Below are 26,311 nucleotides of genomic sequence, written 5' to 3'. Positions count from 1 at the left end.
TTATGTCGTTTCCAAAAGACCGGATATAAGTTAGCGTAATTATGATCGACACATTAAACTGGATTAATGTAGGATGCTACATAAACTCATCATCCTCTCCCTCCCTCTCACTCATGGTGCAGAAATAAATAGATATAACAGTACAAATAACTCAGCAAAACACAGGAAAACAGCTAAACAACTAAACACATTTGTTCAAAAACCCACACTTAAACCCAAATCCGTCCAGACAGGCAAAGGGAATAGTATCCCACACTTCCTTGCGGTGCCGATCTAACAGCAACACCAAAGTTACACCTACTTAACCCTTGTGCTATCTTAGATTACCCCACCCTTGCATTGATGTGTTCTCCCTACCATGACAAAGGTTGATAAAGGTGGAAAGATTTCATGTAATCCATGGACACCAGTGAAGATCACAAATCATTGAAGAAAAAAGGTTCAGAACACTGTTTAGTAGTGGGTCTAGATGACCCAACTCCCAATGTTAAAGTGCCTAGGATAGCACAAGGGTTAATTGAATTAATGTAAATGAAAGTAAAATAAATGTCTGATAACTACGTGTTATTTTTAAGCTGACTTATCAAAAAAGAAGAGATTAATCTTAACTAAAGCAAGTAATTAAGTTAGATCAATGTAAAAAGTTTATCTTTCCAACATCCATATGTGGTCTTATCACCCTCTCATGGAAAAAGTATTATCTGAGCTTCTTCATCCACTAAATCATCTTCAAATGGACACGCCATGCTCCTTCACCTCTCTGAAAACAAACAAAATTTCAACTGAACCTGCTCCAGACCAGGTTATGTTCCGATCATGAATTGCCAGGGGAATTAAGCATATCCTGAAACATACCTCTGTTTTTGGAACCGAAAGCGGTGGTTGTACACTTCTTTAGCCTCAAACGTACTGTGGGAGCTAGCTTAACCTGCTTTCGGAAATACCCCCTTAAGACTGTGACAGACTCTTAATGTTTGTTTTGCTGGTCTCGATAGAGACTTTTTCCGTTCAGTGTGTCAGAATGTGTATTAACATTGAATGGAAAGTGTGACGGTATGGGTACCGGATGTTCTCGGGCTGCCGGATGTTCTCGGGGTCCTTCGGGGTCCTTCGACCAATGATGACGTCACCCTACGGTAACACCAGTTGGACAAACTACTTAGCGAGCGATTTAACGTTTAGCAATTTTACTACTTAGCGACGTCACCCTACGGTAACACCAATTGGACAAACTACTTATCGATTTTACGTTTCCTTTTGTAAAGTTTTTCTCACTCATAACTAATAATGGCATTTTTAATTTTAAGGTGTCTGACATAATTGTTTGTTATGTCTGACATTATTATTTGTTACACCAAATGCAAACTGTACTGTCGTACAGGGAGAACCATTGGCAATATAAACTTATTTTTCCAATTTGAGCAAATGTATGACTGTATAAAAACAATATTTATTTATGGTGTGCAGTCTGGTTTAATTCTCCCAAATGTAAGTTTCCCTTTTTTATCTCAGAAAAAAAACATTGTCATTTGAAAACTATTATCAAAAGGAGCAGCCTACAGTCCTAAGCATTAATCGAATTCCACACTATGGAATTACAGAACTTCATCAGATTTAACATTTATGGTTGCAAAGTTTATATTTCCCGTTTAAAACTTGTTGAAAGCATTAAAAAAAACGTATTACAAAAAACTACACACTATTTTTGTCCAATTTTTATATTTTTACTTGCTCTTCATGTTTTATCAAAACAAACAACAACAAAAAAAAAAAACAAGTATTGGCACTAGATCAAATGTTTAAGTGTATGTATATAAGTGTGTGTGTGTGTGTGTGTGTGTGTGTGTGTGTGTGTGTGTGTGTGTGTGTGTGTATAATGATGCGCCAGCTCTCTCCACCAATCCGTGGGCCGCAAACCGCCACAATCCAGCGGAGGAGGACCTAGAAATGAAAGAGACACATAGTTTGTTAAAATTGCAACAATTGAATTTCTTATCAAATAATAAAATGTAAAGCACATAACTAAATTCTCAAACACATAACATAGCTCCTCTGATCACTAACTGTGATAGAACGTTATTCTCTTGGATATATTATAATGATCAAATTTAATCTAAGTGTATGTGTCTGACTCAAGTTTACTTATTGCATTTGTTTGCAAAAGTGGCTTAAGTATCCTGGGTAAGGATCCTCGGAGTAGATCCCTTGCAGTACTACCTTCTTCCCTGTTCCAACATCCTGTGAAAAAGAATTATGAAAATTATACTGATCAATGACCACCACCACACTCTGCATGTGGTTTATGGCTATTTAAATCCAAACTAATTGTGAAAACAGAGTCAAACCATCCAGTGTTGTTTACCAGGTGTGTTGTTTTTGTACAACTGTGTACATCCACAGCAGGTTCCAATGTTGTACATCACATAAAATTCCTGTCTGTAGGATGCAGAAAACCTGCTCCATGTCGCTACACCTGTGAAAAACAAATTATGAACCAAAAGTCAAGTTTCTACAGAGCTGGTGGGAAAAAGCATAGAATCTTGTACATAACTGCACCCTTAAATAAAGCCCCTCGAATGGTCGCCTTTCTGCTATCGGGATTCTTAGAAGTGAGGGTGAGGCTATGATAAGTCCCTTGTGCAATGTAGTGGGAAATTTCGATGTAATATTCATCCATGTTTCTCACAAATAACGGAAAGATTGGTGCGTTCGGTCTCACAAAATAACGGAAAGTTATAATGCTGGCGATCTCACAAAATAACGGAAAGTTATAGTGCTGGCGATCTCACAAATAACGGAAAGTTATTGTATTATCGAGCTCACAAATAACAGAAAGTTTTAAATTGACCAATCACTAAGTTAGACATCATTGTGGCAACTTACAGCCAATCAAATAGGGTGACGTCATCATTGGTCGAAGGACCCCGAGGGACCCCAAGAACATCCGGCAGCCCGAGAACATCCGGTACCCACAACGGACGTCTTCCTGCACAGTGAAAAATGCAGCCTTTAAGGGTTAGGAGGGGGGTTTAATGTCTCAGCCTGACATCCTATAAAAAGTTGGATCACTGCTGCCTCCATGCGACTAAAGGAGAAAGCAAAAGACTACTAATAAAAACAATTAAAAAAGTTCTTAGAACAAAAATCATAAACCTGTTTCGTATTGACACTGCCTGCATAAAGACCCTTCTGGTAGCTTTATTTGTTTGACACAAACAAAATAAAGAAGATGATAACAAGAATAAAATAATTCATACAGCTTTTAAACAGGAAAAACTGGCTGTGGTGGACCGAGCAGTAGAAGGCAAGGACAGCGAACAATTTAATCAAAAATATTGAAATTTATTTTTCAAAAAGTGTAAATGGGCAAAAATGGGCCCTTAAAAGAGGTCAAAGCAACAAAATTAACTCAAGCTTTTAAATGTAACAGAGGACAACTGAACAGACAAACCAACATAATTAAACTGACCTCCCTAATTGCAAACACAAGGGAACATATATAGTGGCTGATCAAACCAACTAGACACACAAGGGGAACTTAAAAAGACTAAGACAAAATACAAAGAACAAACTAAACTAAAGTCCATCCTATAGTAAATTAACATACACAAATAAATGAAAATAAAGATCAGCAAAATAGAAACTACAGTAAAGAAACACAGAAAGAGTTCCTTGTCCACTGGGTGATGGTTCAGTCCAATTAGCTGCCTGCTGAATATAAGGCCTCTGCTGACTGGCATGCATTCTTGTGTCAGGCCTGACTTGATGGTTCCAGCAGCAGATGGCAGCAGCAGCAACAATGGTTCCGTCAGCACTGGTAACTCAAAGCATAACATCAAATTATAATAAAGTAACCTGAAACATGTTAATAAATTTTATGATCAAATGTGTGTGTTATTTTTGAAAAAGAAATATAAAAGTATATGCAAACAAATCAAAACAGAACAAATCAAAACAGATTTATGTAGGATGTGGTGCAGGAGGTTACTTCCCTGATGGTGTGGCAGCGTAGGCAGCCATCACAATGGCATTGAAAAATAAACTTTTTCAATGGCAAAATCTATTTTCACCATTTTCATTTCCTGTGTCTTTTAATGAAACCTTAAAAAAAATTTTTTTCTATCTCTTTTTAAATGGGAGCTGCACATAATAAATGTTGGACTTATTTTTTTCAACAAAGGTTCCTAGTCAACCAAATGTAAAAGTTTAAGGTAAATTTCTGTTGTACAGATTTGTGTAATCAGGAATTGTCTTTTATAAGCGATAACTGGCTACCACTTTATTTTTTGTGTCTATAAAAAAAACAAGAAATTTTCATTTATTTCTGAAAGAGAATTTTCTGTGATTGTGAGGTGAAAATTGAAACATGTGGCCCTGTGGTTTGTTGATTTATTTCAATATTTATTGCTTCTTTAAAAAGAAAGGGTTTTACATTAGTAATGAGACAAGTAAGAATTTATGGTAAGTGTATTTCTACCAGAATTATCTTCTTGAAGTTCAAAATGACACTTCCAGATGAGATCCCAAAAAGTGCTTGTTTTCAAAAAGCTGAATTCCATTTTTTTAGGCTTTCTGTAGTTTGCTCAGAAAAACAGTAGGTGTCAGTAAAAGTGCTTGATTTGTGTAAATAAATACAAAGACCATTGTTTGTCTGAAATAAAAAATTATATATATTTCAGGACACAGCGTAAAAAAATGAACAGTTTTATCATAGTTCAGAGGAAGTCTTTGAATGTACTAGTCAATTCTTTGTGCTTTTTTTGTTCTTTTTCGTTTTTGTATGCAAGTTTGAGTACATTAAGTTTAAAACAGATTCCCTCCATAACTTTCTGCATTTTGATCCTGAAGACGATTAAAAAAAAAAAAAAAAAACTGACACCAGTCCAGTGTGTTGAGTCTAATACTGAAGTAACAAAATGAGCCCTTCAAGAATGAACTAAGGAAGATAGCATTAAGTTTATTCCTACAGTTTTGGAAAATTTTCAGTTTCCCAAAATACATTGGATGCAAAACATGGTTAAATAAAGCATTTTACCATTTGCAATTCAGAAAATGATTTAATTCTGCTTTTTAAATTTAATTTAACCATGCAGGAAAGCAGAAGATTTTTGATGATTTTGGTTTCTTCAAAGGGGATTGTTTTGAATAACTCTGAGGTAAAACACTGGAGCAATTAAAGCAGCTACTGACTCCAATAACTCAGGTGAAAATAGCAAAGATGGTAAAATGTTGTAAAATGAATAATCTAGATTTTATTTCTAAAAGACTTTCTCAAGGAATTCCTAAGAATAAAAAAGAAAAAACAATCTAACATCCAGTACTGCATTCATCCTCATCACAGTGGTTTTAACTCAATTGGTAATTTTCAAGCTTATATATATTTAAACACTCAAATTGCAAATATTCCTGACAACACGATTTAAGACAATTCCTGAGCTATAAGGCGGTTTGAGCTTGTCTATTTTTGCCAAAATATTAAATAAAACTTCATAAACAGACACATTTACTGTCTAAAAGATCCTACGCTGGACATGTTCTCACATCTGTCAATCATCTTGAGTTTTCTGGTTTATTTATTTACTTTAAGCTTTAGTAGATTTGTTTTCTCCTGAAAGACAAAAAAGAAAAACGACTACCAGATGAAATTCACAATATCGTTGACCCATTTGAAGTGACAAAAAGTAACTGAACAAGTAAAAAAAAAAGATGGGGAAAAAAATATACACAACCAAATAAAGTTTGATTTTCTGTGCATGTGTTGTTTTTTTTCCACCCTCTTCTGTCTTGACACACCTTAAGCTCTTGGCGTAGCACAATTCTGTTAAGCAAAAATGGAAAAGATATGTGAACCATTCAGATTAATAATGAAAAGCATTTTTTTTTGTTTTTGTTTTTTTACACCTCGAGGTCAGTTTTGCACCCTGCTTAACACTGATTGTTTTCTACGGGAGAAGCGGGCTGCTGGGTGAAGTTTAGCTCTCTGTTTCTTTGTTTCTTCACAACATAAAGTCTGATCACAAATATGGTGATGACCACGGTGACTGCAACAACAACCCAAACCCAGAGGAAAGCTCCTGCAGGCACAGAGGAGCTCTTCATGGGGTTGTTATTGGTGGCCGGCTTAACGAACCCTGTGGCTGGGGTGGAAGAGACCAAACCCTCACTGTTCTCTGCTTTGATGATGCATTTGCCATTTGTGGACAGAACAAATCCTTCTCGGCAAGAGCACTCATAGCTCCCAAATGTGTTTTTGCACATTTGTTGACACCAGTTTGATGCACATTCATTTATATCCACACAGAAATTTTCATCTTCTATATATCCTTCAGGACAGGAGCATGAACTGTCCATGTTTCCTTCACAGACTTTTTCGCATCTCTCCTCGGCGCAGTGCTTTTTGCAACTCCTGGTCTTGCTGCTGTCAGGGATGAATCCTTTGAAACAAGAGCAAGCAAAACCGCCCTTAACATCGTTGCAAAAATGCTCACATGGACCGTTTTTGCAGCTTTCGGAGCTTTGAAAAACTACAGCACCAGGTAAAGTGTGAGCCATGCAAGCATCTTTGAGGTTCGTCTTGCACAAAAAACCGTCAGTCTTGTCTGAGCACAGCTTCTCTGTCCATTTGCGATGTACGGACAGGGATATGCATTGTTGAGAGCAAAGCTCAGTGCTGCTTTCCCAGTTGATGAAGCCTGGTATAAACATTTTGCCGTTGTTACCGGAGGTCCACTCGTAGCCTCTGAGTGGAGCTGAGAGGTTGCTGCAAGCTTCTGCTGGTAAACGCAGTCCCATCCAGAAATTCCCAAACCAGTCCTTGCTCACAGAGTCCAACATTTTCTTATCCATTTCAGACTGAAAGGTCAGCAGCTCTCCATTGCTGTCGCGGCATGCCTTCTCCGCTGTGTTAAAATCCACTCTCTGCTGGTTAAAAGTTATGCACTCATCCTGTCTGCAGTGAAGTTTGCAGATGCCAGGCGGCTTTGTTAAAAACCCCAACTTAAAGGACAAGAAAAACACTAGCGACATCAACTTGGTCATTGTAATTATCTTCAAAGGCGCAAACAACGTTGGCTACAAGCTGCTGTTTTAAGTTAAGACCATTCTCTGGCTTTAGAGGCTGTAGAGTCCAACTCCGGAAACCGAGTCCCTCAGGAGAAGGAAGGAAACCAGATAAAGTGGAACTACTACCCCTGGTATTTTTCCAAAGCCCTGAAACAATTCACACAAGTATCCGAGCATTGTGTTTGGGTGAAGTACATGTAAAATAAACAATGACACTGCAAAAATGTCATCTAGAAAATTAGATAATGCAATAAGTGAGGTTTGGTTACATTTGATCAAGCAGTTTTTAAGTAAATTCCTTCCCCTGCCCCAAAGATTAGCCACAGAGGGGAAACCCTCCAGCTTCCTGTTTGAGGCTGGCATCACTGAATTCAAGTCAGTTCACCAAGTAACCACTAGGGGGTTCTTTACACAAGGATGTCAGCCTCAATGTAGTATCAAGCTTTACAATCGAAATGAATAAGCTTAAAACTTTATTCACCTCTGTGAAAACTTTTGCCTTAATGTTCCAAAAAGGTTATCCGTTTATTTTATAATAATGGTAAAGATCTCAAAAATTGATCTAGAGTTTGTTTCAAACATTAAATTATGTGATCTAAAAAGGTTCAGCTATCTGGCTTTTTTTTTTCCCTCCTCCTATGTTGACATTTTAGGAAAGGCCTGAGTTTTGGTGACATCATATCCTGCCAAGATAGGAATGGCCGTGGAGCAGAGAAACTGAGTTTAAAATGGCTCACTGTAGGTTATGATTATGCTGTGCTCACCTACACATTAGTCAGAAATAATGAGATAAACCGTTTTTTTCTTTTGTTCAGATGCTGTAACCTAGGATGAGAGTCTGTAACCGTAAAGAGCCATTTGGGTTGATTTCTCACTGACTATAAACACAGTAAAAGTCACAAAGTTTTACTTCACCCTTTAGAAAAAGAAGGACAATGATTTGTATTTATGTTATTTTTACTATCATAACACATATAAATGAAATGCTGTTTTTAGCATTAATAAAACAAAGACAAAATCGTCTTTTTTCAAAATATGAAACAGTTTATAACTTTTGACAGAGGTTTACATGACTTCCTTTTAAAATAAAAGACACAATGTGTCACATGGGATCATCTCAATGCAGCAAATGTAGCAGTAGGTACTGTGACATCAGCAGTGATTTAACCCTTGTGCTATCCTATTGTGTCAAGATGACCATTGACGTGTTCTCCCTACCATGACAAAGGTGGATAAAGGTGGAAAGATTTCATGTAATCCATGGACACCAGTGAAGATCACAAATCATTGAAGAAAAAAGTTCAGCACACTGTGTTGTGGGGTCCAGATGACCCCACTCCCAATGTTAATGTACCTAGGATAGCACAAGGGTTAAGTGACCCTTACTATATTTTTCAAAGCATAAAGTGCACGAAAAATCCTTTAATTTGTTCAAAGATAGAAAATCTGATTTATAATCTGGTGCACATTAATTCTGGTTGTGCTTACTGACCTCCAACAGATTTTCTGTGGTACATGACACACAAAGTCTATCAAAATGTTTTACTTTAACTTGTGATACATACTGACCTTCAACTTTTTGTGAATGAGTTAAAAAAAAGTTTATGGTTAGTTTACTTAACTTTATTTGTTACTTAATTGTTTCTGTACAGATACTTTTTAAAGTTAAATTTTTTTTTTTTTATCTTTCTTTAACCAGAGAGTCACAGTGGGTGGGTAAAAGTGCCACATGTGGCTTGAAAGCCGCAGGTTGCAGACCCCTGTCCGTGGAAGTCCTAGGTTACCTCTCTGTACCACTGCAACACTAGCCTTCCATTAGCAAAAGGTAGTCTATTTACGTGTACTACAAGCCTATACTAAAAATAAAGTAAGATACTTACTTTACTTTTTATATACTGTCTATAAGTTGTAAACTTAAAATGCGGGAATTAGGTTTGCAGAAGTATTCAGTTAATATACTTCTTACACTACATGTACATGGGCTATAGTATATTTGCTATACTTATACTCAAATATACAGCGTAAAATTTCAGTGTACTATCTTTTGCTAAGAGTTTGCTCACGTCACACTCTGAGCATTGATGTCAACATTCTACACTGTAATGGATTTAACTGTTGTTTGTGCTTTTTACATAGATTTACCATTGACAAGAAAACTAACTATGTTTTTGTTACCAGAGTGGATTTTTTTGCATGGAAAACACGCACTATTCTTCTTCTTGTTTTTTTTTAGGAATACGTTATTTTTAATTTGACTCATACTCATTACTCAACAACTTGACTCAAAGCAGAAACAAAACCTATTCAATGGTTTGGCATGGAACAGTTCGTTGAATAAACTGGAATATAAAGGAGTTAAATAAATCACATTTTAGAGATCAAATGAGTAAACCGAAGGGATGGCTCAATAACCCTGGTCCTCCCAATTTTGCCCTACTTTATTTTCCAGTTGCCCCTGCCGCAATTGCACCTGATAATCTGAATTTGTCGGTTCCTTGTTGACTGAACCTGATCCAGTAAATCAGCAGCACCAGTTTAGCAAAAGTTGTGACCTTTAGTATGGTCATTGTAAACCCAGTACATGAAATTTATAAAAAAAAAAAAAAAAAAAAAAAGTGAATTATTGCTTCTTCTTTTTTTTGCTATCTGGTGATTACTTTTATCTACACATCCAGCTGTACATTTTATTATCTTTTACACAAGTCGAAAGCTTTATGTAAATAAATGAGCTCAACATGTCTTTGTCTTCTAAACAAACGTTTCCTATTTTGATTTAATTTGCAGATAAGATGCTTAGGGAGCAATCGCAAGCTTTTAACATCTTTATTAGTGACATTATAAAAATAAACACTTCAGTCATCCATATTTACATCTCAGTGGTCATGCTATTAAAATAGCTGGAACCTTTTCAGTCCTAACAAAGAACTCCCCACACCCTTATTATTCCCCTCATGTAGAAACAGGAAGCAGCCAAAAGCAACATTTATTTGCACTTGTGTTCCTGCTAGATATGCAAAAAGCTTCCATGGTGCTACATGGTGCCAAGGAGGAGTGAGAAAATTGTTTTTTTTTTGTTCAAGTGAATTTGCAAAAAACACCAAAAGACACACAACTGATGAATGCAGGGTAATGTGTAACATCCCAGAGATAAAGTTGTGTATTCTGAAAACATTACACAAATATACAGTTAATATGACATAAGGAATACTTATACGACTTATGCAACTGTAGACAGCAGTGAAATAAAAAATGTTATTTACATTTGTTTCAAGATTTGTCAACAAATTGCAGATTTGAAATCTTTGCAACCAGACTTTACCTTTGGGTCACCCATGTGCATTACAGACTTGATAAAATGAAACCTGACCACAGCTCTGCAAAAGCAGAGCGGCAGTATAAATTATATAAATAAATGCAGAAAGTCTTTCTGTCCATATGAGGTCATAGATCATCAGTCATGATGGACTCATACAGTTTCTCTAAACGGGGGTCCAAACCAGAGGACACCCAGCAGTACCCATCCGCTGAGGTGTTCTTCTTGACCTCCTTCTTGGAGCGACTGCACCGATAAACCACAATAAACAGAGTGACCGCAACCAAAACGAGGAGAGGAACGACAGAACCGAGGATGCAGATGAGCATCCTGGATCTGGCGGCCTTGGCTTCACTTGCTGACGCATTAGTGTGCTGATCAGCGTCTGTGGTGTTAATCACTACTGGCGCCGCCACATTAACGTGAGGGGACTGATGCTGCAGCTCCACTGTGGTCAATGTCAGGGACTGTGTGGCGTTCTCGTGGGACTCTTCATCACCTGAGCCTTCTGCTGCCACCGACGTGGAAGGTTCTTTAGTTGTTTCTCTGTTCACCTGGTGGTCTCTGCACTCGAAGTTGCCTATAGTATTGATGCATGTAAATCCAGGGAGACAAAGGTTATACATGCACTCATTAACATCAGCACAGGAGCGCCCGTCACTCGATAAAGCAAAGCCGTCATTGCAGCTGCAGGAGAACGATCCGGCGTAGTTTAAGCAGCTGTGCTCACATGTGGATGTCTTGCACTCGTCTATGTCTCTGCATTCTCCGTCCAACATTTCATAGCCGTCTCTGCACACACATTTATAACTGCCAGGCGTATTTACGCACTCATGCCCCTCACAGGTCTGCAACTGGCACTCGTCAATGTCGGAGCAAGTGCGCAGGTTTGCATCCAAGTGAAAACCATGCGGACATCTACAGAAGAACCCTGACACCCCCATCACACACTGATACTCACAGGTATCAGGGCGACATAGATCTCCAATTCTGCAAGAAAATGCATCCTCATCCAAGTCATAACCGTCTTTGCAAGAACACAGAACAGAATCTCCGTCCTGTTGGCACAGGTGTTCGCACCCACCATTGTTTATTTCGCAGCTTCGCATTTCCAACTTGCAAAAAGGGCCGGGATTGGTCCAGCTGAAAGTGCCACTCAGCTCTGTGCACACAGAATAGTGGGACTGCTTGTCACTGCATGTAATTTCTGAGTATGTTCCCTTGGGAAGTAAGTTCATCTTGCTTTTTTGTGGGATTTTTGAGAACGGTGCAATGTAGCTAATATGTCCAGGTCCGAGCAGAGCCAAAGGCTGGCACATCCCCTGGAAATAAAACTTACATGCGTAAAAAGCGTGCCCTCCGCATCCTCTAGCCCTCCACTTCAGCTGATCTTGGACTGAAAAAGTGTAATCGATCATTACACATCTATCTGTTGTGCATGTGAGAGGAGGATTTTTTTTCCAGTTGGAGTAAGAGGAATCTTCCTCCCCAGATACCCACTTGAACCCTCGGAGAGGCTTTCCGTGGACGACACAGTCCTTTTTGTGCAGCTTAAGTCCGATCCAAAACGCTGGCGGCTTGCTGTGACTTTCTCTTTGGATCCGTGAGAGAAGCGATTGCAACACGTCCTCTTCATGTTTGTCTCTGATGGTCATCAGCTGCCCACCGTTGTTTGTGCAGCTCTGATGGGCCTTGGAGAAATTTGCTTTCTCCATGTGAAAAGTAAAGCAGGTGTTAGAAGTGCACAGGGTTTCATGCTGGGATCCGAATAAAGCTTGAAAGCTGCAGATGAGCTCCAGACAGAGGATGAACAGCCTCATTTCTACACAAACGGGGAGAAAACTTCAGTAAAGTCCAAATGTTTCCAGCGTAAAACCAGTATGTGGTTCTTCATTCGTAGCCAAACAACAACTGGTGAAAGCCTTTGACTAAGAGTCTCGCTCAAGCATCCTGTTTAGAGACCAAACTAAAGAAGGAAATCGTCTGTAGAAGAGGTTATGGGTCTTTTCTTTCTCCTCTGCAAACCAGTTCCGTTCTGAAAACAATGAAAAGCTGCAGAGTGTTTTGGCTGGTGCTCCAGATGTCTCCGGCCTCTGTAGACTCCCTTAAATGTGCATGACCATAATAAATAGAGGGGGTCATGTTCCCCGCTCTCTGAAAACCTGTGAAACAACCCAGGAACAGCCTGTGACCTTTGCTTTTGTCAATAATGACCTTCTCTATGACATACTGTTAAAAAATAGCCTTAGCCTTAAAAGTGAATTACAAATGCCCACCTATTAGATGCCTTTTTACACCAGAAAACTCTTACTAAGATCTCAGGAAGCGGGGTCGTCTTAGAGTCATTCATAATAGAAAGTTGTTCTGATGTTTTGAAATGACATATGAGGCCAAATTATTTGGAGTGAGCCTTCACATGTTTCTGGTTCTACGGCTGCAAACAGAACATGATCTCAGGACTAAACAAATTATTTATTTTGAAACAATTTTGACTTCAAATCTGTAAAAATATTAGTTTTTTAAAGGGAAATTTGAGAACCTGCAGTATTAGATTTTAAAAGAGCATTGCATCATGTTTGCCAGTAAATGTTAGTTAGTGCTATAAAGTAAAGTGAAAAATTTGTCTTATTTCCAACTTAATCATAAAAAATAATTATCATGCAGAATTTTTCTTTTACATCTTTCTCTGAATTTTGGGGCAAATGTGCAGGTCCAAAGAGGCTCAGTAACTATGTGTATGACACATCTCAACTGAAGGTGTCACAATTAGTTTCTTTTTTTTTTTTGAAGAAGAAGAAGAACCTTTGAAGACAAAAAATATAAATCTGTATTTCTATTTTTTATAAAAAGTCCATCAATTGTGTACTTTTTAAACTTACATTTTTTTTTTTATTTATTCTACCGGTCACAGCTGCTATAAAATAGAACCATTTATCTATTTTACTTGAACTCAACAACATAAACGTTTTTAACTTGCAACATGACTTTAGAGATATCCTTTCCCTGTTCTATATGAATGAATATTTCATTTTTTGTTTTTATATTTTTGTAAAAATACAACCGGGTCTGCTGCTGTGTAGCATGTTGATCTGTAGTGTTTTGGACTGAATACACTGTTCTGAATCACGGCTGCCAAGAACATTCTTGTAAATGCTGAGGCTTCCTTTATGCCCCAACAACAATTGGTGGAAACTGAGTCAGATACTCCTCCACCCAGTGGGTTACACTTTCAGTCCCTATACACTCTTAGTCCCTGCTGTAAAACAACAACTGCCATTTACAGTTTTTCTCAGTTGCTTTAGTACAATTCTCAGATCAGAATTGAAGTTTGCAAATCCGTGTGTGCATTTCTCAAAACAATTTGTACAAACAGCAAAACACTATGGATTTCTTGCAAAAGCCTATAACTTGCTCAAAATCTTTAGTTCATCTCTCAAAACTAAGTCTTTATGTCATTGAACATGTCAGTGCCATCAGAATGTCAAGTCCTTGTATCATTGTCTACGAAAAAGACAGTCAAATGACTTAGTCATGTTGTCAATATAACTGTACTTTAGAGGGAGGTTATGATGTAAACTATGGCTAAAGTTTTGATGACAATTATTGTAAAATGTTAGTTACACTTTTTTTGTTTGATTGCAAGAGACTGGACAAGATTCACATTTACACTTTTATTGTTCATATTGTAATTTGTTGACAGACCATGTCATACCAACATAGAAAAAAACCACTGCAAACAGTAACACAGAGGGAAAAAAAAGATAGGACAATATTCTGTACAACAGTACATGCAGTGCAGTAGGAATTGGTGTGGTCTTCCTACACCTCTTGTCGTTCCTGTATGTTAGGCCACAAATTCTCATCCACATCACAGCGAATATCCTCTCTTGCAATGCAGCGAAATATGTTTGTCACATTATGACAACTTGGTCAACCATTTTGCAGTTAATGACTTATACAATGAACTAATGACTAGGTGTTTTGAAGAGTAAGACTATTGCACAGTGAACTATATAATACATTTTGATCAACATGACATAAACAATTGATAATGTAGCAAAGAGCAGAGAATTGTACATAATCATTTGCATGGATGTACCAAAGCAATTGCAACTTGTTCAAAGAAGTGAGAAACTGCTTATATGATGTGCACAAGTGACATCATGATGTAAAGATTGAACAAATAGTTTTGGGAATTTCATTCTGATCTGAGAATTGTACTAAAGCGACTGAGAAAAACTGTAACATCTAGTTAGCAAATAACTGTCCAGACAGCCCTTATGCGGAATAAAAGAAAACAATCCTAAACATCTGAAAGTCTGAATCTGAATGGAACTGTGACTGTTACGCGCCTTGGGCCTTCTAAGCACCATACAAGTACATGGCATTTACCATAGCATTTTTTTTCATAATGAAATATTTATAATTGGCCATGACTCAGCTTAAAAAGTGATGGTAAGTGGGTCATGTTTGGATTTATGACCAATATTACAATAGTTGTTTGTCCAGTAAAATCACAATGTGAGATATGTAAGGGTTAATGGCTGAAGAAGTATGCATTATCAGAAATTAACGCACGACGTGGAAGCCTGAACCATCTGGTTGCTTCCACGAAGTATACATTTCTGATAATGCACACTTTGAAGGCCATTAACCCGCTTATACCATGGTCACTTACAAAAGAAATAAATATTTACCGGTTTTTAGTCATTAATTCTTGTTCATTTTCCAATTTGGATTGCTTTTTTTTCCACAAAAAGCGGAATATTTGTTTCGTGACAACGTGCCGCACCACCACTGGTGTCAAGATATCGTGACGAACAGCATATCGTCAAGATGGGTTAAATAAAGCATCAGATCAGAGAGAAATTTCATCTCTTGCCACCCCTCACCATTTTTGTTGCACCCCTTATGTTAGCATGGGGTTGTGAGGTGCTGGATGCTAGTGGGAGAGAGTGTAAACAAAGGGATGATGGGATATAAGCAGAGGCTTACTTCCTTGCCAACAGTCCCAAACACAACTCAGAGGTGCATTTCTTATAAATTGCTGCTGCTTTGCAAAAACTATGCTCTAGAAAACGACTCAGGTTTTTTTATTTTGCCTAAAAATTGCAAAATCATAACTTAAAGACCACTAGGGACGCTTTTAAAATAGATCAAAATTTGACTGATAGGGACTGTAACCCTTGTGCAATCCTAGGCACTTTAACATTGTGAGTTGAGTCATCTAGACCAGTGTTTTTCAACCTTTTTTGAGCCACGGCACACTTTAACCTTAATAAAAATCCCGCGGCACACCAGCATTCAAAAATTAAAAATAAAAAGGAGAAACTCATAGTCTGTATTGATCTACAGCCCCTCCACAATCTCACATGCATTTTTGAGATAATTATTGCAGAAAAAGATGGAAACTGCAGCTGTTTTTTTCTAAAAGATGCAATAAAAGTTAATTTAGAAGATTTAAAAACAGTGTGATGTGTGTTCGTTGGTTTCAAGACGTTTAACAACAGATCTCCTTGTGCGCTGTCACTCTCACAACCCAATGCATCATGGGAGATGTAGTGCATAAAACGGCCGAAGATCGCTTTTCGGAGCTTCATGGTTTTGTTCACTTGTTCCACGGTCTGATACTGGATTCTGTGGAAAGCTACACCGCTGAAGACGAGCTTTAGCTGGTATTTTTGTTAGAACTGAGCGACTTTACGAGCTAAATCGGGACAAGGAAGTGAAGACTTTAAGCACTTCTGATTGGTCAGATTGATGACATGTGATTAAGCCCCCCAACAATGATTGGTGGAGACAGTTAAAGGGGTGGGACTTTTCCAAAATACAGCTGAATTGCGGTTCCGTCATTCTTATCAAAATGTCTTTAATAAAATAAAATAAACGGAAAGAAAAAAGTATTTTACGATCTTTTAAATTCCTAACTCCTCAGTGTTTTATCAGGGCCTGTTTGGATGAACACAGAGCTGAAATCCTGGAGATGGGAAATGTTTTTGGATCAGTTAATGAAGGCAATTTCCCACGGCACACTTGACCATCTCCCACGGCACACTAGTGTGCCGCGGCACACTGGTTGAAAAACACTGATCTAGACCCACTAGACAGTGCACTGAACCTTTTTTCCTCAATGATTTGTGATCTTCACTGGTGTCCATGGATTACATGAAATCTTTCCACCTTTATCCACCTTTGTCATGGTAGGGAGAACACGTCAATGCAAGGGTGGGGTCATAGGATAGCACAAGGGTTAAAATTGCTTCCTAGGAGAAAACCCTGTGGATGCACAGAGGATTGTTTTAAAACAATATGTTGGATCTCTTTAAGATCTATTTTCGATCAAAATCAACATAAATAATGAAATGTTAAAAGCAATTATTAGTTCATTTATGATTCTGCATAACACTTAATGATTCAAACGCACCTTTGTCAATTGTATTTTTAATTAACTTTTATAGTCCAAGTCCACTCTACAGCTACTACAAATTATAGTAATGATAATAATTTCTACAAACAAAATTATCAAAAAAAGTACTGAGAACTATATGAAAAAAAAGGCAAACAACCAGGTATTCATATTCTGCAAGAGTGAGACTGTTCAGACTGGATGCTGCCCTCAAGTGGTGATAACATGCTACAGCATGTACAGGTCTTTTTCTTTCCAAGCAGAGGTAAAGAGCAACATCATGACAAAAATAGAAGCAGAAGTGAGAAACTCCTTTTTGTAGATTATTATACAGCACTTTTCAAAAATATGTCATCTCTTTAATAATCAAAAACTACTGAGACCCTTTATTTATAATGACAGGTCAATTTGAATGTATTATGGCTTTATTAGGCAACAAAAACTAGATGCTTTGCTTTAAATGATAATATACTATGAAAGAAGGCACAAGACAAGGCATGTTTTTTTTCATACCTGTCATTTTTAATGCCGGAAAAATAGAAAATGGATAATGTTAGTTAGCTCCAGGCTCAGCCTGATGATACAAGTTCTTTACAGGTTTCAGAATGATCCAGGCACTGAGCTGTAGACAAAATCCTCATGCAAATCCAGCTGGACAAACCTTGTCAAGATTTAAAAAGCATCAAATACCTTCCCTCTGACATCTGAAATAGTCATGCTTAAACAATCTTAACTTTATAGGACAGATTTGACATCTTTTCTAGTCTAAAAACAAACAAAACAGATATGTGAAAATATATGAATGGCTGGTTTCAGATAACCTTCTAAATCCTTTAATGACATCAGGCCTGTTAAAGCATGAAACTGTCTTTGGCAGTATCTTTAAAGCAGTGACACAGCAAAAAATTCATATCTTACCAATCACATTACTCAGAATCTTACTCCAAAATATTTTTTTAAAAGTGAAAAGGCCCCACGCATTATTGTGTCACATTTTATTGAAACAAAAATCATTCATTTTGGAAGTTTAGAGGGTTTTTAGATTTTGCAGTAATCAAAAACTCTTCTCCACTACAGTTTTATTCATTAATTGCATGAAATTATAGTTTTACAGATTCATTGTGTCAAACAAGTCATTATATTCCACTGAAATGTTACCTACTTGGCTTTATAACTCATAATAAGCAAGCTGTGATGGAGTTTTTGCAAAGCAGCTCCCTACATGCAGCAGCTCCAAAAAACTACACCCTGCAGAAAGATCTTATCAGGGAAACTAACGTGGAAAAATCTCTCTCTGTGTTTTGATTTTCCATGAGAAGTGATAATTGACGCTGTCCTCCTTAAAGAAAGAATGTATTCCTGTTATTGAAACAAGGACTAAAACAGTCAACAAAAAGAATGTTTTCCAGCATTGAGGACTCCAGAAATTCAGGCATACCTTTAGGTGCTTTGATTTGACCTTTTTTTTTCTTTTTCATAAAGAACCAACATTAAATGTTCTATTATGCAACTTAAGCCATGAGACGGGAGGTTCCAAGTCAAAAGGGTTTTAATACTTGTTAAACAAAAAGCGCTGCTGAGCAGGGTAACCAAACATAATGTGAAGGAAATAGTTTTATTGTTATCATTGTTTAAATGTATGTTTTAACGTTAACTCAGATTGACATTTTTACCTTTTTATAAAACAGTTGTGTGTTTGTTCATCTGCTTCTCATCCCAGCTATGAAGAGGGGGTTTTACGACACTGTCCTTATAGCTGACACGGAATACTGTTTGAACTTGGAATCCTCCCAAATGGTTCATTATACGACACCCCCTAATGAACTTTTCCCTTTGTTTGGAAATTGTTACCTCCTACTTGAATTCTTAATAAAAGCAGCACGGGGAGAAGCAGTCCTTTGAGAAGAGAAGCGTGGTGGACGTTTTCTGCCACATTTGCTTTTCTCCCTCGTGCATGAGAAACTTGATTCTTGTTGTGGTCTGTTGTTTCTAATTGTGTTTTTCTTTAATGTCTAGATGCATTTATCTGACACATAAACTGTCAGGGTAACAAGAAGAAGAAGAAGAAGAGTTTTTTTGAGTTTTAAAACGTCAGTTTATTCAAGGATCACAGACAAGAAAAAACACCAATCACTCACATAAAAAAGAAGCAAAGCATATTTCACCATTTGACACACGACATAGAACATTGTCAAAGCACCAGATCTTTTTAAAACAAGACAAACGGTTCGACAGTCTAAAAAAAGAAAAATCTAATTTTAGCCTGGAACGGACATTGCAGCGCCAGACACGAACTGCATCAGCCAGAGGTTCGCCCGCTATTTTGCGCTTCCTGCTGACGTGAATCGCAAGTTTTGCTTCACCAACAATAAAATTAAGCAGTTGCCACTTTTCCTTGTCTTTTTTCTTGTACCCGGACCCATAGATAAAACAACGAACGGAAAACTTCACATTAAAAAGAGCAAATACAGACGTTAAAAGAGTGAAGAGACCTGAAAGCCTCTTACACTCACTAAAAACATGAAAAATGGTTTCCCTTACACCACAAAATGGGCAGCAGTCAGAAACAGTGGGGTTGAGAACAGAGATAAAAGAGTTCGAAGCAATAGCACCATGTAAGATCCTCCATTGGAGGTCTCCAGTTCTCTTCCGTATGGGAGCCTTGTAAAGGACTCTCCAATGTGGTCCGTCCTCACCTCCACTCAGTTTGCCAGTCCACGCACTAGGAAGGCGGTTCTGCAACTTAGTTTTGTTCAAGACCTTCACACAGTTAACATACAATGTTCTTCTGTCCGCGCAGTGAAGAGTCAGGTTGTTGGGATTGCAGGGACGAAGCAGCTGTCCGGTAAGTCCACCCAGATCAGGGCTCAGCCACACCTCTGGAAAAAGGTCATCGTGGATGAGAGCAGTAGTCCCATTGCAGTAAGCAGCCAGGAGTCCCCCCACCCCAGCCTGTCCCTCCAGCGATCCAGGAGACGACGTGCCATTCTGGCGGACCGGAGACCCAGCGAGGAACACAAAGAGGAGACGTCCGACAGATCGGGTCCCGCTGCAGTCACCAGCTGCTCCAGAGTCAAAACTCCAGACCTTCGAAGGGTCAACTGAAGTCCAGGGGTGGTGTCGTCGCATATGTCCAACCATGCCCCAAAGATCAAGGGCTCTTTTAAGAGCCAACAAAGAGAGGGAGAGTTTTTTCGTTTGACAACATTAAAAAGGTGCCAGGACTTAAAAACACCCTGATAAAAAGGAGGCACCCCACGTACATCTAAAAATTTGGTGTCCATTAAAAACAGAGCATCATCCAGCCCCAAACCATTCACACGCCTCAAAATGCAGCTAGCCAGCTCCCTCCACATTAAGTCCGTCGGCCCAGTCAAAAAACGTTGCAGGAACTGGATCCTGAAGGTGGCCGTTCTGCTGGCCAGATGTACTAGGCCCTGTCCCCCCTCCTCCCGGGGAAGAAATAACACTCCCTGTGGCACCCAGTGTAGACTGTCCCAGAAGAAATTGACAAGTTTGGACTGAATCTGAGACAGTAACCCGGAAGGGGGGTCCAAACACATCAGCCTGTGCCAAAGCAGGGAAGCAACAAGGTTATTAATAACCAATACTCTCCCCCTAAAAGACATCTGGGGAAGCAGCCATCGCCATTTGTTCAACTTCCCCTCCAGTTTATGGACAACATCCTCCCAGTTCTTTTTTTCCGTGACAGGACCACCAAGAAAAACCCCCAGGTACTTCAAACCATCCGTCCTCCATATCACATTGGATGGGAGAGTCGGGAGAGCGTCCTGCCACTTTCCCACAGCAAGGGCCTCAGTCTTGTGCCAGTTAACCCTAGCAGATGACAACTTAGAAAATGCATGTATTGCATCTACCAACACATTCACGTCTGCCTGATTTTGAACAAAAACAATCACATCATCAGCATAAGCTGATAAAACAATGTTCCCCCGGAAACCAGGCAAACACAGACCCTCAATACTTGCACGGATCTTATGGAGGAGGGGCTCCAGGGAGAGAGCGTAGAGCATGCCAGACAGAGCACAGCCCTGCCGTATGCCCCGACCCACCCTAAAAGGAGCACACAGACTGCCGTTCACCTTCAGCACACTCTCAGCCTCGGCGTAAAATACTCTGATTTTGGCAATGAAACCAGCGCAGAATCCAAACTTCTCCATAACTTTCCAAAGGAAGCTGTGTTCAACGCGGTCAAAAGCCTTTTCCTGATCCAGAGAAATCAGACCTGTTCGTTCGCCCAAAAGCTCAGAGACCTCCAAAACATCTCGAATTAAAAAGACATTGTCGACCATGAGTCTACCTCGGACACAGTAGGTCTGGTCCCGGTGGATGATCTGCTCCATAGCATCCCTCAGCCTATTGGAGAAGGTCCTGGATAAGATTTTGTAGTCCACGCACAGCAGAGAAACGGGTCGCCAGTTCTTAATTTCTTGAAGGTTCCCTTTCTTTGGCAAGAGAGCAACAACAGCTCTGCGACAGGACGTCGGTAGAGCACCAGAGAACAAACAGTCATTGAAAACCTCCAAGATGTCAGGAGCAAGGATGTCCCAGAAAGCTTTGTAAAACTCCACAGTGAGGCCATCAATCCCAGGGGCCTTCCGGCCCTTCATGCTCTGAAGGGCAGCAGACAGTTCAGGAAGCTGGAGAGGCCGGTCCAACTGAGAGTTCATCTCCTCGGCGACATGAGGCAGTCCACTGCAGAACTCATCCAACAGGCCGTCATCATCATCACACTCACTGGCGTAGAGCGAGGAATAAAAGTCCACAGCCCTCTGTCTGATCTGGTCAGGTCCAAGCAACTCCTCTCCGGTGTCAGACAACAAGGAGTGCATCACCTTCATCTGTCCATGCTTCTTCTCCAGACCAAAAAAGAAGCTAGAGGGAGCATCCATTTCAGAAACATCCTGAAACCGAGACCGAACCAAGGCCCCCTGAACTTTAGAGTCCAGCAGGCGCTCCAAAGTCAACCGTTTTACTTTTAGGAGCTCAATATGCCCCTGATTTTGAGTGGACTCACTCAAAGACTCCAAGCCCACAATATCAGTCTCCAAGTCTCCAATAAATCGACAGTAATCACGCGTAACGTTGAGAGTGTACTGCTGGCACAAAAGCTTAATTTCAATCTTACCACGGTCCCACCATTGCCCAAGAGAACTAAAATCATGTTTCTTTTGTCGGAACTGAGTCCAAAAGAAACTTAAAATATCCTTAAAACCAGCATCAAACGTTAAAACTGAATTAAAATGCCAATATGCACTTTTAGGCGTAAAATCCTTCACATAAAAGACACAAACCACAAGAGAATGGTCAGTAAAAGCAGCAGGAAAGATATTACAGGACTTAAAAACATTAAAATGGTGCTTAAAACAATAAAAACGATCAAGACGGGCGAGTGTCAACCGGCTCTCATACATGCGGGACCAAGTGTATTGCCGGCAGTCTGCATGCATCCTTCTCCATACGTCCACCAGGCCATGAGAGCAGACCAGCTGCCCCAAAGCGCGCTGTGAGGCCGGATGAGGCTCTATGTGGTTGCGGTCCAAAAGCTCATTTTCAGTACAATTAAAATCCCCCCCCAAGAATAAAAAATCCTCCGAACTACAGCTATCCAGTTTTACACTGAGTCGTGCAAAAAAACTCTTCCTCTCAGCACCAGCAGTCGGAGCATAAACATTCACTAAAAGCACAGCAAAACGCTCAAACACCGCTCTGACCAGTAAAACCCTTCCTGCAACCAAATGTTCCACCTCCGTAGAAATTGGAGTAAACCTCCTGGAGAACAAAAAACCCACCCCTCCACTAGCTGAGGTGAGATGGCTCAGAAGAACCTCACCATCCCACTCTCTGTTCCAGTCCACCTCCAGACTGGGATCACTGTGGGTCTCCTGAAGAAATAAAACATCCAGGTGTTTGGCCCTCATGGTCTCAAAGAGCAGGGCTCTCTTCAAGGGTTCTCTGGCAGCATTAACATTCAAGCTGCCCACTTTAAAGGAATCCATCAAATAAAAGGGGGAAAAAAACAGGAAATAAAATAAATAAGCAAACCCATCATGAATTTAAAAACCAAGTTGTTGTCGGACTTTCTGCATCTGTTTCCTCAGTCTGTAAACCTCCTGATCAGTCAGGTCAGACTCAGCTCTGTGTTTTATGAGGTGCTTAGCAGACACATAAAAAGCTTTCACATCAGGGAAATACGAGGGAATGTGCAACTTCTTAAAACCTTTAGTCTGTTGCAGAAAACGTTTGAACATCTGAGCTGGATACAGTTTCATGTCCTGACTATTGGACAGCAAAGAGCTGCCCTGAGACAGTTCACTGCAATCAGACCAGCATCCCTCACTGTCGCTGCCGTCAGTCACAGCCGCCCCCGCCGCTGAGACCACCAGTCTGCTGGCTTTAACGCCCACATCCGCAGACGTGGAGGCCCGCTTTCTTCGTTTCAGGGAAACCCCCATCTTCCCCGATCCACGCGCTTCAGCATCGACGTCATCGATCCCACCTCCTGGACACGCCCCACCGTCACCCACCACACACTCCACAGACGCACCCGAACCACAACACTCAGAGGGCTCCACCGCCCCCTCATCCACACACACAGCTGCGGAAGCATCCACCCCAGATGCCCCACCAGAAACTTCCAACACATCCACCACCTCAGTGACATTCACGACACCCTCTACCGAAACCCCTCCCTCTGCAACCTGACTCACCGCTTCCTCCACCTGACCGTCTCCTCTCATCACGTTCCCATCAGACTCGCCCACCGGCTCAGGCCCGTCCTCCACGGGTTCAGGACAGGCTGCCAATTCCTCCGGAGGACGCTTAACCAAAGCGGCGCTTCGCGGCGCGGGGCGATCAGTGCGCAACCCACGCTGACTATCACTCGCTCTACCCGCCGCCGCCGCGGCCACGCCCCCCGAGGCAGAAACGGCGCGGTGTGGACAGGCTTTCACCAAATGCCCCTCATCACCGCAACCAAAGCATTTAAAAGAGGCAGAAGTAGCAAAAAGCACATATTCATAATCATCCACACGCACCTTAAACACAGAATTCAAGTCCTCCTCCTTCTTGTGGAGGATCATGAACACATGTCTGCGGTGAGACACGACGTGTTTCAGCAGGGGGGACCTACATCCTGACATGACTTTACGCACAGGTGACACCACCTTCCCGTGTTTGGACAGTTCTCGCACCAGAAACTCGTCACTAATGAATGGAGGGACGTTAGACAGCGTGATCTTGGTCGCAGGCTGAGAGAGCGGCATGACGGTTTCAAACACGCCATTGATGGAAATGCCCTTCTCAACCAGCGTGTTCACCTGCTCCACCCTCTCCACAAACAAAACAACGGCTCCATTCATACGAGCAGCAGATTTAATTGCAGCATGCCCGATAACTTCCCCCACGGCCAGAGCCACATCCTCCACGCTGTGCAGGGAGCCGGCACCTGTTTTAACGCCGTGTTTCCTGGTAAGTGAAGTGAGGGCCATGGCGTCCAGAAGAACGCCACCAGCTCCACACCCACCACCGGATAAAACCCACAAAACACCCAAAAAAAAAACAAAATAAATGAACTAATAATACACCTAAACCATCAACAACTAAACACCAAAGTAAAAAAGTAAAGAAAAGAAGAACAGAAAAGGCAAATAAATCAATCACTCCTCAGCTCCTTCAATCACCCTCCTCCCACAAGAAGAAGAAGAAGAAGGGAATCAGATGGTCAGGTAAATGACAGTGTGGACCATCATCAGAGGAAAGCAGAGACAAGACTTAAATACAAACAGAACTGACAAGACACAGGTGAAAATGATCAGGAGAGATTGGGATCAGGGAAGTAAAACTCAAAACTGATACATACAGGAAACCTTCAAAATAAAACAGGAAACAGAACTCAAATCTTGAAAGAACAAAATAAAAGCAAAAACTAAGGCAAAAAACCCAAACCATGACATGTTGACATAAAATAAATCTGAAGCAATGCAAGGAACTTGGTAACCTAAAAAGCATATGAATGCACTATATAAAATCAGAAAAAGAACAAGTTTTAAAAAAGGAAAGAAAATGATTTCTAAAGCAACCTTTAATTAGTGTGCGTGAATGGTAGAGTATACAGTGTGTTACACAATCCCACAAGTTCATACTGCACACATTAATACTACTTTTATTTTTTTACATGATCCATTGTTATGTAACCAAATATGATGTGCTAGGAACTCACAATCTGATAGTGAAAACATTTCTTGAATACAAGTAATGAGTTTTGTGGTGGTTAATATTGCAGCATGTACGGTTTTTCTCGTAACCCTGGATGTCAAGCTCCAGGCATCAAGGGCCAGTGCCTACATGTTTACCAGCTAATCTGCCATTGCAACTCCTTATTGGCTAAACACACCGGATTCAGGTATTCAGCAGTAGAAAAGGCAGGATTTCTAAAAAAGACGGCTGGATGCCGGCCCTGAAAGCCGGGAGTCTGCAACAGACAACATTCAGGCCCACTGGCAGAATGTTGGTTTTCCCATACACTTACTATTTTAATAAAATTGACATTATTTCTAATAAAGTTACTTTTTTTAATCTAGGGATTAAATTCAAATAGTTTTATGTTGTTTAAACTTAAAAAGGAAACAGCAAATTTCCCAGGAAGTAAATACACACAGAAACAGAGCTGCACTGATCTGATCTTCAGGTTCTGGAGAAATGGCAAATTTTTGTCACCCACTTTATTAACCTCCCCTCCCTCACTTCATTAGAAAGTTGAGCAGCTCCCTCATCAGCTGGAGCATCCATCCATTAGAACCTGCGGAATCCCTTTCATGGTTTGATGACCCAACTCCCAACTTTAACGTTGGGAGTTGGGTCATCTAGCACTCAAACATCCGACAATTTTTTTAGCCAATTAGTTTAAAAATAATAAAGATACTAAAGAATCATTGTACATGTCATTAGTATAACATTAGTTCCCTTTTTTTCTAAACCCTCTTAATTCTTATTGAGGTCATTGAGGTTGCTGGAACCTATCCTACCTACTATTAGACAATCATACCTAAAGGACAATCATCAATAACTGCATGATTTTAGACTGTGGAAGGAAGCTGGATTCCCTGGAGAAAAGATACACATGCACGAGTAAACATGTCAACTCCACACAGAAAGAACTGGGATTTGGACCAGAGTACTTAAAGAAATAGACCAAAAAGATTGAAAAAAATGAGCAAATCGTTTTTCTGCCTTCCTACACTCAAAGAAGGCAGATCAATAGCAATCCCTTTGTGTTTATTTGTGTTGTTTGTTTACAGATTATTTCATTTTTTTCATGTGCATTATTATTATTATTATTATTGTTATTATTTTTACTTTACACTGTACAATTTTATTTCTAATGCAGAGATGGTACATAATTTGCAAGCTTCCCTCTTAAAACAAAAAATCTTACTTTTTTCTTCTTCCTCAAATAAATTTTGGGGTATTTCATCAAAACAAATCTGTAGGTCTGCTGTAACAAGTAC

At 39.9% G+C, this 26,311-nt stretch overlaps 2 protein-coding genes and 1 long non-coding RNA gene across 3 annotated transcripts; all 3 read right to left on the bottom strand.

The window, feature by feature from the left end:
- Positions 1–1,762: 1,762 nt before the first annotated feature.
- Positions 1,763–3,472, bottom strand: LOC144989171 (uncharacterized). Its single transcript, XR_013653336.1, has 5 exons — positions 3,258–3,472; positions 2,884–2,986; positions 2,363–2,473; positions 2,143–2,238; positions 1,763–1,941 (listed from the first exon to the last, which is right to left on the bottom strand). It is a non-coding gene; the product is annotated as an uncharacterized LOC144989171 (long non-coding RNA).
- A 1,171-nt stretch (positions 3,473–4,643) lies between these two features.
- On the bottom strand, positions 4,644–7,153 carry LOC144989170 (endosialin-like). Its single transcript, XM_078941320.1, has one exon. It carries the CDS (start codon positions 7,036–7,038, stop codon positions 5,926–5,928), a length of 1,113 nt encoding a protein of 370 aa, XP_078797446.1. The 5' UTR covers positions 7,039–7,153; the 3' UTR covers positions 4,644–5,925.
- Positions 7,154–9,869: 2,716 nt separating this feature from the next.
- On the bottom strand, positions 9,870–12,497 carry cd93 (CD93 molecule). Its single transcript, XM_020700189.3, has one exon. The coding sequence runs from the start codon at positions 12,193–12,195 to the stop codon at positions 10,504–10,506; it is 1,692 nt and encodes a 563-aa protein (XP_020555848.1). The 5' UTR covers positions 12,196–12,497; the 3' UTR covers positions 9,870–10,503.
- Positions 12,498–26,311: the final 13,814 nt, after the last annotated feature.

This window comes from Oryzias latipes, chromosome 22, assembly GCF_053564925.1.
Source record: "Oryzias latipes strain Hd-rR chromosome 22, Olatipes_Hd-rR_3.1".
In the NCBI taxonomy this organism is placed as follows: domain Eukaryota; kingdom Metazoa; phylum Chordata; class Actinopteri; order Beloniformes; family Adrianichthyidae; genus Oryzias; species Oryzias latipes.
Note: the sequence above shows the minus strand (reverse complement) of the source record. Positions and strands in the feature narration are given on the sequence as shown.

Coding starts and splice junctions, on each gene's coding strand:
- cd93 (XM_020700189.3), bottom strand. CDS start 12,195: ATGAGGCTGTTCATCCTCTGTCTGGAGCTCATCTGCAGCTTTCAAGCT.
- LOC144989170 (XM_078941320.1), bottom strand. CDS start 7,038: ATGACCAAGTTGATGTCGCTAGTGTTTTTCTTGTCCTTTAAGTTGGGG.